The 17,249-nt window shown below is 40.2% G+C and overlaps 1 protein-coding gene across 9 annotated transcripts in view; it reads left to right on the top strand.

The window, feature by feature from the left end:
- The first annotated feature begins 1,560 nt into the window (after window positions 1–1,560).
- The window catches only part of gpr155b (G protein-coupled receptor 155b), a 33,086-nt gene continuing 17,397 nt past the window's right edge, over window positions 1,561–17,249 (top strand). For 3 of the 9 annotated variants that reach the window (XR_014091323.1, XM_081616713.1, XM_081616717.1), the window contains exons 1-10: window positions 1,561–1,705; window positions 1,802–1,857; window positions 3,439–3,658; window positions 3,743–3,890; window positions 4,767–4,896; window positions 4,967–5,145; window positions 5,212–5,364; window positions 5,453–5,520; window positions 10,160–10,331; window positions 16,694–16,849. Coding sequence is in view for 8 of the 9 variants with exons in the window: in XM_081616713.1 (XP_081472839.1) it covers window positions 1,830–1,857; window positions 3,439–3,658; window positions 3,743–3,890; window positions 4,767–4,896; window positions 4,967–5,145; window positions 5,212–5,364; window positions 5,453–5,520; window positions 10,160–10,331; window positions 16,694–16,849 (1,254 nt within the window). In the remaining variant the exon portion in view is untranslated. The other 6 variants (XM_081616714.1, XM_008429114.3, XM_081616715.1 and 3 more) reach the window with 6 other exon arrangements.

The raw sequence follows: 17,249 nt of genomic DNA on the forward strand, positions 1-17,249 counted from the left end.
TTGAATTGAAGACTCCATACAATCCATCCATCCATTTTCTTCCGCTTATCCGGGGTCGGGTTGTGGGGGCAGCAGCTTCAGAAGGGAGGCCCAGACTTCCCTCTCCCCAGCCAGGGGAGTCCCGTGTTTGCTTATACTTTGAGTCCCTCCCGGATGACCGAGCTTCTCACCATATCTCTAAGGGAGAGCCCAGCCACCCTGCGAAGGAAACCCATTTCGGCCGCTTGTACCCGTGATCTCGTTCTTTCGGTCATGACCCAAAGCTCATGACCATAGATGAGGGTGGGAAAGTAGATCGACCGGTAAATCAAGAGCTTCGCTTTTTGGCTCAGCTCTCTCTTCACCACGACGGACCGGTACAGCGCCCGCTTTACGGCAGACGCTGCCCCAAACCGCCTGTCGATCTCCCGCTCCCTTCTTCCCTCATTCGTGAACAAGATCCCCAGATACTTAAACTCCTCCACTTGAGGCAAGACGACCCCCCTGACCCGGAGAAGGCACTCTACTCTTTTCAATGGTAAATCTGACGTCATTTCGACTAGTCAGAATGTAATTAGAGTTATCTGAAATATGTATTTTGTCTAGTCGAAATATAATTGGAGATATCTTAAATCGCCAAAACATCTAGTCATAAAACAATTTGAGATATCTGGAATGTAAGGGGGGCTGCACAGTGGCGCAGTTGGTAGAGCTGTTGCCTTGCAGCAAGAAGGTTCCGGCCCCGGTCTTTCTGCATGTAGTTTGCATGTTCTCCCTGTGCATGCGTGGGTTTTCTCCGGGTACTCTGGTTTCCTCCCACAGTCCAAAAACATGTCAGGTTAATTGGCCTCTCCAAATTGCCCCTAGGTGTGAGTGTGTCTGTGCATGGTTGTGTGTCCTGTGTGTCTCTGTGTTGCCCTGCGACAGACTGGCGACCTGTCCAGGGTGTACCCCGCCTCTCGCCCGGCACGCTAACTGGAGATAGGCAACAGCACCCCTCCTGACCCCACTGTGGGACAAGGGTGTAAGAAAATGGGTGGATGGAATGTGAGGGCGATAAAACCGAATTTGTGTTAAAACGGCTTGCCATACAGGCGTGTTTTGCCGTCTGGGCGGTGAGGGAACCCTATCTGATGGGGAAACACCTGTTAAGATCAGCCTCTGCTGGTCAGGCAGGATGCCCTCTTTATCCTGGATCTTAATAGTATCTCAGTATTTCGAGAAAGTATCTCGAATTAATGAGATTATTTATTTATTTACCAGAGTGGCGGAAACGAGCTTCCACAGTGTGGGAGAGATTGTATCTGAGTGGGCTTCCCCACATAGGTTCAACATCTGCTCTGCTGATTATATCTGTCATTAAATTAACAGCTGATAATGTTTACGAAAGCCTGTTTTTACAAAAGAAGAGTGTACATTGTTGAATTTATACTAGCAATTTGATTAAACGGAGTATCTGGTAGTTGTGTTGTAAACTCAAGATTCTTGTTTCTGTAGATTTCTCTCTGAAGAACGGTCCTCTTAAGTGAACCAATCACAGAGGCCAGTGGAAATCATTCTTTACGATGATTGGCTGAAACGTCTGTCAGTCATTTGTGGGGGCGTGTCTCTTGCTGCAGCTGTCAACCAGCCGCCTTCAACCCAAACAGCAAACACAAGAGCTTAGAGAATAAAAAAGACAGAGGAATGTCGGTCGTCTGTGTAGTGCCGTGCTTCTAGGACAGAGGTAAGAAGTATATTCGCCCAATAAATTATTTCAAACAGCATAGACGGTTAGAAAGGCACGGCTTACCGCGCCCCATGATGTGTTTTTAACATGCAGGTATGATAACGCTAACGGTCAGCTGGCAATGACGATGAGGGAATCCAGGATACCAGGTCGCTTTGTCCGCCTTTTCATTTTATACAACCACGGCTTTGGGTTTTGCACCGTCGTATTTCGCTTCAAATGATCTGGTATTGATAGGAGAGACTGACTCAACCCCCTGTTAGGAGACAATACAGAGGCGTAACTAGAAAATCTGTGGGCAAGGTTCGCCAGCCGTTGCTGTCCATCTTCCCCCAGTCCTCCACACACCCCTTTCCAATACAGATTACCTTTTCAAAACTGATGTTCTCATTCCATTCATTAAAAAAAATATTAGAATACCTTTGAAATGATACCAATATCATGCATGTAGGATAAATTAGGATGTTGTAATTAGGTGGTTTAGGGTTGACACATAACGCTAGATCTGTTTCACGATGTAATAACTATAACGGGAAATTTACGGAAAAATAGTAATATGGGAGCATGGCAAGAAACAGGTAAAATACGGTAGTTTCCTAGCCAAAATGGGAGAATTGATAGGAGTGTTGTGTCGTGTTTTCAGACTTTGAACCCATAAGTTTCAACTTTGCAGTACAAATAATTGCGCAGTTAAATTTGTTTCACAATTATTCAATCAAAAATAAAACCATGTCAAACAAACAAAAATAAATAAATAAATAAAAGTGTGATCAAAACTTTTGGGTTTGCAAAAAAAAAGTGTCAAACAACAAAAATAGTCTGAATAAAAAAAATGAAACTGGTCAAAACTTTTTGTATTGTAATATTTAAAAAAAAAATTTTTTTTTAAACTTTTCTCTTTTTTTTTTTTAGTAAAATCACTCATTTTAAGCCTTCTTTATACACTTTACCTAGTGCTGACATTAGGTAGCACGATATGATTACTGGGACAGTGGCAGACAAGATATGTGACTGCCGTCATAAGTTGTGTAAGATTTCTTCTTTGAAAAAAAAGGTGGGCATTTTAGTAGCTGTTAAACAGTGTAATTTTGTGAAGATTACTTACCATTCACATTCTGTGTCCTGTCACCGAAGCGAAACAGAAAGCCTTGCAGTTCAGGAGAGTTCTGAGATAGCAGGGAGTCAGTAATCCACTTTAGTCAGCGCTAACCAATAGGGACAGGTCTTACATTGTTCGTCTTTAGGCCCTGCCCAGGATGCTCATTTGAGAATTGCAAGCAAAACTCGTTGAGTTCAACCAAAAAAAGGGATCATCAAACAAAACTTTGAGAATCTCAACTAAAAACTTAGGCTGTCAACCAAAAAATTCTGACATGTTCAAATTAAAGTTTATGTTCTGCAAATAACTTTTTCTCTTTATTAAGCAAAATGAGTGATTTTAATAATAAAAGCTTTTTTAACAATAAAAAATTATTGCAATTCAAAAGGTTTCATTTGTTACATTTTTTTGATTGAGATTAAGTTTTTTGTTCAAAACAAAACATTTTTTGCAAATCCAAAAGTTTTGATCACAAATTTATTTATTTTTTTTGACGTGATGTTTTTATTGAATAATTGTGAAACAAATTTAACTCCATAAATACAGGATGTTAAAATTGTTTTACCTGTTATTTTTTAAATAACAATAAACCTCAGATGTCAACTTCTTCTAAGCATCTTCTGATTTGTAGCAGTCTATACCAGATTCTGGAGCCGTCACCAGAAACCCTCCAATTCTCAACCCAGTGTTGCCATGGAGACTCCAAACAACTATGTGTTCATCCACGGGAAAAACATCTCCCACAACACATTGGCTGGCTCCCCTGTGGGACCCCACATGTCCATTGACAAGCTGTTTCCGGCTCTCCTTGAGTGCTTTGGAATCATTCTGTGTGGTTACATAGCTGGACGGTAGGTGTATGGAAACAGAGACACATGTGTGTGACTTGTCAAAGAATTTGAACTTGGAATATTTAAACCTTTTTCTTCCCACAGGGCTGATATGATCACGGAGAGCCAGGCAAAGGGTTTGGGGAACTTTGTCTCTAAATTTGCTCTTCCTGCTTTGCTCTTTAAAAACATGGTCGTGTTGGACTTTGGGGACGTCATTTGGGCTTTTCTTTGGAGTGTCTTGGTTGCAAAGGTTTATTTGTTATTATTATAGACACACTGCAAAGTGACGTCACGCACGGATGACTGCCGATGATGACTACCATTGGTTTTAGTTTCAAGTTGTCAACATAACATGCTAAATCTTAAATGTATACGTGACATAAAAGATAAAGGGATGCAGCGCTTTGCTACTTACTGTCAACACTACGACAACTAGGTAACAAAAACTAGGAGAGGGAGGCCAGTCAATCATGCTAGCTTGACTTTGACAACCTTGACATGTAGATGTGCTGCAGAATTTGGTGTGTTTCCTTCAGTAAAAAAAAAAGACGACCTACATACCAACTCTGACAGATCATCAATAGAGCAGGTGATTAAATTAACTAATCAACTGTTACTGTGTGAGCACAGTAACAGTTTAATTGTAGTTGATCATCTGAACATGATCAACTACAAAATAAACATCAAGCTTAAAACATAAAACTGTGACGGACTGAATGTTTTGTTGCTTTTGTGGAAGATTTTTGCGTGTTTTTTTGTGCTGAATTATGATACACTCGTGGAGCTGTAGTCAATCAGTTACTATGGCAATAAGTCTGTGTGTAACATAGCTGACAGAGCGAGGAAAAACAAAGAATGACAGTGGTTTTGAATAATTCCCCAATGGTTTTTCTGTGTTATTTTTCCCTTAGCTGAGGCGCTCTGCACTAAATAACACCAACATCTTCAGGTTTCATTTAGTTAACAGAATGGTTCTACTACAGTAGCTCTGTGGATGACATGTAAAAGAATTGCCTTTTTGCCCTCCAGCGTTGTGCGCGTGCGTAACATGCAATGTGTCTATATATTTTTATTATATTATTATTGCTATATTGGAAGAAAATTAATAACCTTGTCTTGCTGGCAGGTTACGGTGTTTGTACTGGTGTGTGTGCTGACACTAATGGTGGCCAGTCCAGACAATAGATACAGCAAGGCTGGTCTCTACGCCATCTTTGCTACCCAGAGTAATGACTTTGCCTTGGGATACCCAATTGGTAAGAATCACCCAGCATGGACATTTGATCTGAGATAATTTCTCAGGTCTGGCTGTGTCTTCTCTTCCAGTCGACGCTTTGTATCGAAGCACGTACCCAGAATACCTGCAGTACATCTACCTAGTCGCCCCGGTTTCCCTCATGCTCCTCAACCCCATCGGCTTTGCTCTCTGTGAAGTGCAAAGGTGGAGGCAGGAGAGCCATCTGCAACACAATAGTCTTGGCATTCTGGGAATTGTAGTTTTACAGGTAATATCAATTCCGAAGTATTAACGTTTGGTTCATTCTTCTAAATTTGTCTCTTTGCCTCTTAAGGTGTTGAAGAATCCAATAGTGTTCATGGTGATAGTGGGAATCATCTCTCATTTTGCCCTGGGAGAACAGATTCCATCCGTTCTTTCTGAGTTCATTGACGGCCTGGCCAACTCCTTTGGAGGAGCAGCGTTGTTTTACCTTGGCCTCACTATGGTGAGCTGTTGGAGATTGAATCTTTTTTTTTTTTTGGTCACAAGCCTAAAAGGTTTACCGAGATGTTATCTCTGTACTTATGAGGCAGGTCGGCCAGCTAAGAAAACTAACCAGAGACACTGGAGTTACCCTGATTCTCCTCATAACAGCCAAACTGTAAGTAAGACGGAGGAGGATGTCAGGGGTGTTCTTTTCTAGTCAGTTTTATTTTTTGTAAAATCAAATACTGACTGTCAGGACCAGACAGTACAAAGTGCAGAACACAAGTGTTTAATTAAAAAAAAGTGGGTTTTTATTTACCCAAAAGTATGAACAAAGGTTAACATAACAATTAAACAGGCATGCCAATAAAAGAGGTCAACACAAATTACTAGACACAAGTCATAACTAACATGACAACAAACTGAGCTAACTGAAATGAGACTTAAGGGGATTTAAATACTGGTTTAGCTAAACCATGTGGACACAATAGGGGAAAACAAAATGGCTGCCACCTGACAACGCCCAAATAAACCCCAAAAAACACCCCCCCAGTATGACACAGGTGGTTCAGTCCAATGAGGCCATTAGCAGTACTTCAGGAACCTCAGCCCTTTGCCACGCCTTTTGTCCGCCAGGTAACTCAAACAAAGGAAACAATATTAATACAACATAATTGAATTTCAATCTTGCATTGTTAATATGTGTGTACTCCATATAAACATTGTAAGGTGGAAGAAAATATAAAGAATATTTAAACTATAAAACAAACTAAAGTGAAAGCCAACTTATGATGAGGTGTGGTTCTTACCCTGTGTGACTTGCCATCACACACCCCCCCTCTTCAGGACTCTCTAAGCGAGAGAGATAGTCAGCAGTGATCTCTTTTCCTGGTATGTGGCGCACAGTGAACTGGAATGGTTGTAGGGCCATGTACCAACGGGTAATTCGCCCATTTGTGTCCTTCATCTTTTTAAGCCACTGTAGCGCTTTCTGATCCGTCTATGGAACATCCGTCAATGTGAAGTCTCTTCCCAACAGGTAGTAACGGAAGGAGTCCAGAGCCCACTTGATTGCCAACATCTCCTTTTCCACCGTGGAATAGCGAACCTCCCGTGGAAACAACTTCTGGCTGATGTATGCCACTGGACGACTGCCTCCCGTTGTTCCCTGAAGGAGAACAGCTCCCAGACTGTTATCTGAAGCATCAGTCTGTAATATAAACTCTTCTTCAAAGTTAGGACTGTACAATACGGGTTGCTTACTTAGCGACTGCTGGATGTCATAAAATGCCGCCACTGCCTCCTTGGTCCACTGCATATGATTGGTAGAGCGGGTTCCCGTCATATCTGTGAGCAGAGCTGCCCTGCTGGAGAACTGGGGAATAAAACTATGGTAAAACCCAGCCATGCCCAAAAAAGATCTTAGTTGCTTCCTTGTTTGGGGCAGTGGGTATGATTCCAGCGCCTTCACTTTATTAATTTGTGGCCTGATGACCCCTTTGCCGATGACATGCCCAAGGTATTCTGTCTCAGCAACAGCAAAGATGCATAGTTAGTTCACAGTCAACCCCGCTGATTGAAGAGAACCCAGGACAAGGCGCAGATGTTCCAGATGTTCCTCCCAGGTGGTACTGTGAATGACAATATCATCCAAGTAAGCAGCAAAATCAGAGCAGTTATGCAACACCTGATCCATTAGCCGTTGGAAAGGGGCTGGAGCTCCATGTAACCCAAATGGTAAGACTGTAAAATGGAACAGGCCCCCTGGAATCCTGAAGGCAGTGAACTCTCTGGAACGTTTAGTGAGGGGAACCTGCCAGTAGCTCTTACACAGATCCACTGTAGTCAAGTAGCTTGCTTTTCCCAGACGTTCGAGCAAGTCATCAATTCTGGGTGTCGGATAGGAGTCAAACAAAGATATAGAGTTTAGGTATCTGAAATCAATGCAGAACCTGATGCTTCTTAGGCACCAGCACCACCGGATTACACCACTCACTTTTAGAGGTTTCAATGATCTTTAAGCGCAGCATCATGTCAACTTCAGTCTTTAATGAAGACAACAGGCATTCTGGGATTCTATAGCTTAATTGCCTTGCAGTAGCACCTTGTCGTACTACAATGTCATGTTCCACCACACTTGTTCTTTCTGGATTCTGTTGAAACACTTCAGAGTTACATAGTTCTCTCACCTGTTGCTGCTTGTCCCTGGGTAGATGGCCAAGATCCAAATCTAATCTAGAGAGGCAGAAGGTGGTAAATATTGCTCATCCACTTCATCTTCTTCAGCCCCCCTCCATATGAGCAGTGCATCTGCCTTGTGTTCAACCCGCTGCACCCACTCTTTTAGCAGATTTATATGCAAAACCCTGCTGGGCCGCAACTGTCCTGGGGTGGATACTTCATATGTGGTTGTCCCGAAATTCCTCATAACTTCATATGGCCCCTGCCACTTAGCTGCTATCACTGGGAAGGAGCACCAGTACTTTCTGTCCTGGATCAAATGAGCGGTGTCGAGCAACTTTATCATACCATGTCTTCTGCTGCGCTTTCGACGTGTGATTGGGCCAGCTCGCTCATTTTCTCCAACTGCTCTCTCATCTGAATAACATAAGACAAAATGTTATTGGGTCCTGCCACAGTCTTCTCCCCCTCCCAGATCTCTCTTAGCAGAGAGAGAGGGCCACGAACATCATAGCCATACAATAACTCAAAGGGAGAGAAACCAGTGGAGGCCTGGAGTACTTCCCTGTAGGCAAAAAGATACGGCAGCTACTGATCCCAATCTGTACCCCGGTCATTGACAAACTTTCTGAGCATTTGCTTCAGGGTCTGGTTAAAACGTTCCGTTAGCCCATCAGTTTGAGGGTGGTATGGGGAAGTCCTCAGACTCCGGATGCCCAACAGCTGATATACTTGTTTCAATAGAGTAGACATAAAATTTGTTCCTTGATCTGTTAATATTTCTCGAGGAAACCCAACCCTTGCAAATAACTGCACCAGGCAAGATGTAGTGGGTCTGGCCTGAAGGGAACACTTCAGGGTATTTTGTTGCATAATCTGTTACAACAAGCATGTAGCGATTCCCTGACTTGTAATGAGAATACGACCTGTTGAATGTAGCCAATCATAAAGCACGGTGACGTAAGAACAGAGAGGAATCCCAAACAGCTGACATATCGTGCAACTGAGAGTCCGGTAGATATCGGAGATGATATGTGGAAATGTTTATTATTAAATCTGAAGGTCATTATTATGTTCATTCAGTTAAAAATGTCAACTATGAAAAAACATATTCACCTCCAAATCATAGTGCAGCAAATAGAGCAGCTGCTCCCGTCGTCTTTTATCCACCGCCTTTTCTTTTTGTTACGTCTTCTATCTCTTAAAACGAGTCCACAAACTATCACTATTGCTTCCACATTGTCATCCGTGTTTGGTTATTCTAAATTCCCGCTTTGTTGGGGGTTTTACTGAATTATCCTCTGGAATCGGGACGTTCGTGCACTCTAAAAAGAAAAAGTTGAACCAACTTAATTGAATTGCTTCTATGGGTAACAAGTAGAGGTGTGCCGATCGATCGGTCACCGATCATAATCGGGCCGATTTTCGGGAAAAAGTGCATAATCGGTGATCGGCGATCATTGGCTCTTGTTGCCGATACCGATCACCTGCATCTCATTTCGCAGCCTGCCTGTGCAGCTGGTCTCCTCTTTCCTTCACACTGCGCAAACGCGCAGCAACAAATCCTAAGCGATGTGGAACTATAACGCACTGAAATTAAATGTAACTTTTATAAAAAAATATTTTTGTTACATATTTAACTGTCATTGTGTTGTGACAGTGTAGCATGAGAGATAATTTGTGAAAAAATTATTTCCTCTCCTTTCTCCGAGTGCTATCTAGAAACAACCAATCAGAGGCAGGAGGTGAGTTTTAGCTCTGTCAATCACAATGTCATTTGGCTGCTCATCCTCCCTCCCCCTTGCTCTGTGCTATGCTGCAACTAGCATAGCACAGAGCTATGGAGATTCAAACTGTGAAAGTCTAGTTCGCATAACTACCAATGAAGGCAGATAAACAGTTTTCCTGTAACAATAAGTTGTTTGTCTGCCATTAGCACATTTAGAAATGAGTTAATGAGGTTGACTAACAACAGTAAGACCCTCCTCCTGGTTCTGATTGGTTGTTTTTGGTCAGTATGTTGCATTACTTTAGCTAGCAATAGTGGTTCAGGGAGGAGGTGAAAGAGATTTATTTTTTTCAGATTATCTGTCTCATAGTCACAACATTGTGACAACTTTAACAAATATGGAGATAGACTCAAGAAACTGTAACAGTAGTTGTGCGGGGGTGGGGCAATAAAATTTTTTGTCATGAGGCCCAGGATTCCTGGCAGCGCCCCTGGTCGTGTGATTAAGTGACGGGCTTGTAAAGAGTCGGTAACAGGGTTAATAATGGGTTAATCAAGGAGCCATGCTGGGATGACTTCCTGAAGGCGGAGATTCAGAAAGAGCTGAAGCTTCTTAAAGAGACAGAGACCCAATTTCAAGGCATTGAATTACAAAGGGAAATTTCTTTTAAATCATATTTGATATATACAGCATTTTATAAGTTAACGCAGTTATTTGGTTGTCCTATAAAATGGCATTTTTGACCTGGAAAATGCTCGACGCTGCCCCCTTCTGGGCTCTGTCATCTTTACAGGGTAAAGTATACATAAGCTGAAAAGTGTGGAGATCTTAAACCAAGCTGCAAAGTGCAACATCTGGAAGTGTTTAGTGTTTCTATAACTATGTGGTGTTTGTTCGGTCCAGCCTGGTGATGCCGTTGGTCTGCAAAGACATGGTGGACATCCTGGATGTCGGGGTGAACAGCACAAGTCCGAACCACACCAGTTTATCCAATTTTGCTTTTGTCTACGGAGTCTTTCCAACTGCACCAAGCGTGGCTATATATGCCGGCCACTACAACATGGAGCTGGAGGTGGTGAGTTCTTGAGTTCTGTTTGAAACAGCAAACTGCATTACAATACTAATGCCGTACAGCATTTCAAACATTTAAGCATGTAAGATCCATGCATCCGGAGTGAAGCAGGAGCAGCATGAAGCTTTCATCTTTTCACGAAAGGAATGCATATACATATGTATATCAGTGACGTGCGGTCAGGGGAGGCAGGTGAGGCAGAGCCTCACCTGTCATCATGGAAAAATACTATAGAATAATAAAATAATTTATATTGCTAGTTTTACCCTGTGGTTTATACTATAAAGTATCTATTTTTTACTTGGCGTAACCAATGCTGATTGGTTTTTTTCTTAAAAATCGCTGAAATTTCGCATTTTCTCATTCAAATGCTCAGAAGCGAAGCCGGTGAGGCAGCAGCAAACTGAGCCTCACCTGGGATTGCGCAACCTCTTGCTAACTGCACTGGCTGCCGTTCTATAAGAACGGCAGCCATATATCAGTGACGTGCTGATATATATATATACATATATCATATATATATATATATATATATGTATATATATATCAGTGACGTGCGGTGAGGTTCATTGCTGGTGAGGCACTGACTTACGATTATAGACACCATGCATGTTATTGGACGTACAGAAATTTTGCGCAGGCATACAACGCTGGGGGGCAAAAAGACTAATCTTTTACATGTCATCCATAGCTGCGTTAACTCAGTGAAACATAGAAATGTAGGTATTAATTTCGTGATATGATCCACAGCAAAGGGAGCGAGAAAGCACTTTCTCGCTCTGTATCCGCCAAGCTACAAGCAGACTCGTTGACATAGCAACTGACGACAATGCCACTTGATGTTTTAGGATTAACACCAAAAAAACTAGATTAGCTACCGCTTCTACTTTACTGAATTACTTAGACATACAAACTGTAGCCCACAAAACGCACATTTCATTAAAAAACTAAACAAAAATATCTTATTGCTGTCTTACCTTTACTTATCAATGAAATCCATGCACCGCTAATTCTGCACAAAAATATCGGTTCATCCAAAGCCAAGTCTATCCTCGGCATGTCTTTTCTACTCTGTTTAAATATCGTCAAACTGTCTCGAAGCAAAACTTTCAGCTCTGGTGATGGTCTTCCTTTAGTTCCTGCTTCAATTGAAAATCCACTTTAGAAAACTGTTTAAGTTTAGAAATGTAGTCTTTCATGATGATGTCAGATTGAGAGGAGAGAACAAATATATCGCTGTACTTTACTTATTTACTCTATGGCTAGCTCCATGACTAGGTCACTGTGTTTTACTCTGCAGTTGTGGAGTCACAATATCTGGGAACATGAACGCTCCCTGCCATGAGGCAAGAGACCTGCCTGCCTCACCTCGAGTCTGTTCTCTGCCGTTTCTTATCGCTCCTCCGCACACAAAACACGATACACACACAGTTGGAGACGAAAAAAACACTGTACATTATAGACATAAGCTAGATTATGGAAAATCAGTCCATATATTAAATGTTTTTTAGCCATTTTATTGCCGGCGTACAGACAGGATAAACATGCTCCCATAGAACGGCAGCCAGTGCAGTTAGCGAGAGGTTGCGCAATCCCAGGTGAGGCTCAGCTCGCTGCTGCCTCACCGGCTGCGCTTCTGAGCATTTGAATGGGAAAATGCAAAAATCCAGCGATTTTGAAGAAAAAAATAATCAGAATTGGTTAAGCTAAGTAAAAAATAGGTACTTTATAGTACAAACATAATCATATAATCTTTATTGTCATTATACAAACCATGCAATATAGTACTAGGGTATTAATGCCCTTATGGCTACCAGGTATAATCTGTTTGTTCTTTCTTTAATGCAAATTGTAACCGGGGTGTGAGGAGTCTTAAAATGTTCTTGGCTTTCCTGAGGCAGTGGAAACTGTGGAGATTTTCAAGAGAATGCAGAGAGCTGCCGATGGTCTTCTGGGCAAATTTTACGATTCTCTGGCAGTGTTGTAGTACTCGAGGTTGGTCTTATATTATTATATATAATATAATAATATTTTTTGATGGTCTCGGACTCGACCGCATTTGGTCTCGGTCTCGGGCGCTGAGGACTTGGCATTTTATTTCATGACCAGTCGAGACCACAACTGTAAAAATATCACTAAACGTACAGCATACTATCCAGTTTATTTGTTAACATCTTTGTTTTCAGTGGATGAGAAAAGCACCAATTAAAAACCAAGCAATTACGTGTTTCTGTTACTCCCCTTCCCCCTCCCCACCTTTCACTCGCACGCGGCGCTCTGAGACATGCGCAGTGGTTTTAGACCAGTGTTTCTCAACCTTTTTTGGCCCAGCGCCCCCCTAGTCCTTATCCAGGTCCCTCACCGCCCCCCACCAAAGAATTTGCAGGCTACTTTGCACTGACCATTATTTTATCATTAATATTACTATCACTATTGTAGATGTTTTGATTTTTATACTTGTTTCTGTATTTATCATCAACAATTATTTCCCAGAGAACAAAAAAGTAATGGGAATAGAAATTATTTTCACAGGTGTCTACGAAAAATGCAATGAACATTCAAGTTAAAATTGGTAGGCCTAACAGCAGCCAATCAGAGTGGATAAAAAATTCCTATTTTGTGCCATTTTCTAGTTGTTAAATATTCCACAAAATGAGCAGATAAAAGATGTACAACATCCCAGTTTAAACTTTGAACTATTTGCAAAACGTCTGAGCTCTGCAACATTAAAACATGGATAGAACTGCAACTAGCTCTTCTTCTCTTCAGTGTTTCTGTGGGTTTCTGGTGGAGCAGCTCTGTGCTGCCTTTAGGAGAATGGGACATCAGAGTATCATCCATAAAACTTTACCCACATGGCATTTATTGTCCAAACCAGAGCTTTCAGTGGAAAAACAAAAGTTCAAGGTCCTTTTAATGCCATACAAATATGAGACAGAAACATGGATTATATCTTTATATAGACCTGTCTATTGATTTATAGATAGTTTTACTGGACAGAAATTACAAAGAACAAATCTGGTTCTTAATCAAATCCTAATGAGTCAAATTGAAAGTGTCATGGAGTCATCAGTCTCATGACATTAACACCGACATGAAAAACAATATTGAAGAAATAAAAATATCAAATCTAATTAAAAACATAAATAAGTGATCAGTTCTTTACTGTTATGGTCCAAGATATATATATTTATTCTCAGTACTAGATATGCTCTCAACAAACCCACGGCACTTCAACAATATTATTTTACCTTTTATCTGGAAATAGTGTCTGTTTATTCTTGCCATATAGCCCTCTATATTAATTATTGCTCTAAAGGTCTTGCCATACCAGTTTATTCCTCTGCATTTACTTTAGTTTCTTAGCTTATTCTTGAATTTTGTTCTTCATTAATTTCCATTTAGTTTTATTTGACTAGTTTTATCCTCTCTTGGTTTATTGCTATGTTCACTTTAGTTTTTTTTCCTGTTGCTAGATTTATTTTATCGTTTATTGACGGTCATCATCAGTAATCTCATCACCTGCTGCTCTGCCTAATCGTCATGTGTTTCACATCATGTGTTGATTTTTTTCACTGTTCAGCGTCGGATTCTCTGTTTTTATGCCATAATTCACATCTAGTTCGTCACTCCGTTTTATGTCCCGCTTCTCCTGTTTCAGAGTTTTGCGCAATGAACGGTCTCTATCGTGGTATCACCATGGAGGGATTTCTTTATTTAAATGGGTTCATTTTTCAGAGGGATACACAGTGAGGGTATCGTAATTTTAGTTACCAGTAGCAGGAGAGCGGAGCTGCGCCAAGAAGCTAACAAAAGCTAACAAATACTGAATAGAAGAGCTTGCCAAGTTGCTCAAAGTCTAAACTGGTATTGTTGTGCATTTAAGGTGTAAAGTTTACCTTCGACCAAACGCCCCCCAAAGGCATCCCAGCGCCCCCCTTTTGTAAAAATGTCCGCCAGCGCCCCCTGCCGTCCTCTGAACGCCCCCTTGGGGGCGGTACCGCCCACGTTGAGAACCGCTAGTCTAATTTAAAAATAATAGTTTTATTGCTCTCTGGCATCTCGCTTTGATTTGAGCTCAGAGTCTGAGACAATTTTCCTCTATCAAAATATTTTTGCTTCTTATTTAGTGAAAATATTGATGTTGATGAGACTTTCTCCAAAATAATAACCTTTTTCAACCTTTAACATTTTCAACACTTCACTGTTGAAAATGAGGCTCTAACATTCACAAATAACATTGAAATAAAATCCAGTCCTGGTTTGAGGTGATTCCTCTGGAACCTGTTGGAGGAAAAGTATCCCAACTTCAGAAGATGCGCTTTTAACTTAACAGAGCTCCTATCAATATGAGAGTGAGGTTAAGGCCATCTCAGGAAGACGAAGTGGAAGCTGCAGGATCTTCAGAACAAACAGGTCATGATGCTAGGCCTACTAATTATCCCTCTATGTGGACACAGGATCAATATAACCAGTTTAAAAGCTAAAATGAATGGTTATATGCCAGACATGGAAAACTGGGATGCACCCCATGCCATGATGTTCAGAATGTAGGTCTCATGGCATCTCATGGTGTTGACATTGCAGCCAGTGGGCTTAGGGAAATACAGCTCAAAATCTCCAACCAGTGTCAGTTTGGCTATTTGAGGGTTAAATATTGTTAGAAGTGTGATATGACTGTGATGAAGAAGTGGCAGAAACATTAAAAATCGTGTTAAAAACTACCAGAGCACTTAGAATAATTTCTTCGTTTAACGATTCATCAAATGGCCGCAGTTGGTTTACATATTTCAATGACAGCACATAGGCATTCAGTGCGATGGTCAGATAGTTTACAGAGTCAAATACGAAGTAATACATTATTTTCTCTGTTAATGTGATGGTAATAAAGGAGCTGTGAAGTTTACAATCCCAACTGTATCAATATTTACACAGTTTACGTAAATACTCTTCTTCTCGCTGATCTATCTTCAAGATGTACTTACCAGACCTCTGCAGTCACAGAAAATCATGGGTCACAGATTTTGATGTAACATTTGTTCTTGCTTTGTCCTCCGGAATGTAAAATATTAGAGTGTAAAAAATCAGCTGTAAGACTGTTCTCAGCAAACAGAACATGTTGCCTAAACATGTAGCGGTGGTTCATGTTTAGGCAAGAGGTGGTTTGCCCAACATAAAATGAAATGAAATGAAATGTGTGTATATATATATATATATATATATATATATATATATATATATATATATAGCTGTGGTGGCGCAGGGGTTAAGCACAGCCCACATATGAGGGTGGGCTGTGCTTAACCCACCCTCAATGCGGCTGTCGTGGGTTTGCTTCCCGGTCTTCCCCTTCTCTCATTACTCACTTTTTTTTTATATATATACACCCCTGCATGTGTATATATTTATATTTATATATATATATATATATACATGCAGGGTGAAAGTAGTTTTAAATTCTTGGGGGTACTATGACAAAAGTGTGTGTGTGCGTGCGTGTGTGTGTGTGTGTATATATATATATATATGAATTTTATCTGTGTGTGTGTGTAATTTAATATGACCTAAATATAAAATACACCACTAAAATAACAAGTATGTGCATAGAAATATGATAATTTATAAATAAATGTCAGTCCAGAGTAGAATTAGACTCGGAGTTGGATGCTGTATAATCTAATCTAATATTATCTAATCTAATCTATATAGATTAGATTATATAATCTATATAGATAATCTATATAGATTATATAAATTAATCTATATAGATTATAAATTAATCAATAAATTAATTTTAATATAAATTAATTTATTGCTACACTTTTTTTATCTTGAAGTAGATCTGTTATGGAGACAAATGTTGCTGGACAATTTGTTACCGATAAACAACCTTAATATTTTTGAGATCATTTTCAAGTAATGTATTGATAACAGCATAATAATGCAAGTTTACCCCCTCAAAGACTCATATACTGAAATTTTATACTGAACTGGAAGATAATTTAAATATTAAAATTAAAACACAACAATCAAAAACAATAAATAAAAGGAAATAAAAAACACACACACAACCAAAACTTTAAATAAAGTTGATTATGAAGTTTGAAAGCAAAATTATCCTTCAAATAATATTAATCATCAGAATTCTAATTATCAAGCTTATTTTAATTCATAATGTGATTAACCGATCAATTTATTATTGCAACAGGTTTAATGCCAACTAAACTGCATGAGTCTGCAGATCCATCTCATTTGCTTTTGCTGCTTCTCTTTAAATCTGTTCGATTAGAAAGCCTAGCAGAGAGAAAAGACTTTGAACTGTGACCAGAAATCTTTTGATTTGAAGCAGTTTTTCTATGTTCTAGGTGACGTCTGGGATGGTGATCAGCACTTTTTTGTCGGCTCCGATCATGTACGTGTCAGCCTGGTTGTTGACCATTCCTTTGATGGACCCTAGTCCCCTGGTGGCAGAGCTGGAAAATGTCAGCTTCAACATCAGCATCATCAGCCTCATAGGACTGGTTCGTGGTTTTGGTGCTTCTACATTGCTGCTCCCTCACAGATATCATATCAATATCTGGATCAGTCTCGATGTTTGAAAAACAATATAGATTGGGTATCAATGACAATGTGCCCAATCCATAAGGTGAAATCTATTCAGTCTAGTTCTATGCTTTGTTCTCTGAGCGGCGTCATTTATTTATTGTAGATTATAATCAATTTTCCTATTTTCTCTTGCTCTTAATTTGAAAGTTTTGTTGCTGTTTATTTTTTACATGTTTGACCAAAGTAGTCAACATATTGTTTTTGACAGTTTCAGTTTCTTTACTATTTATTTTACATTGATCGTTCTGCTCTGAACTGCACTGAATAAACTAATGAAAGTTGTTTTTCCATGTTTGACTGGCCTGTGACACTGTT

Source organism: Poecilia reticulata, chromosome 15, assembly GCF_904066995.2.
Source record: "Poecilia reticulata chromosome 15, P_reticulata-male-v2, whole genome shotgun sequence".
In the NCBI taxonomy this organism is placed as follows: domain Eukaryota; kingdom Metazoa; phylum Chordata; class Actinopteri; order Cyprinodontiformes; family Poeciliidae; genus Poecilia; species Poecilia reticulata.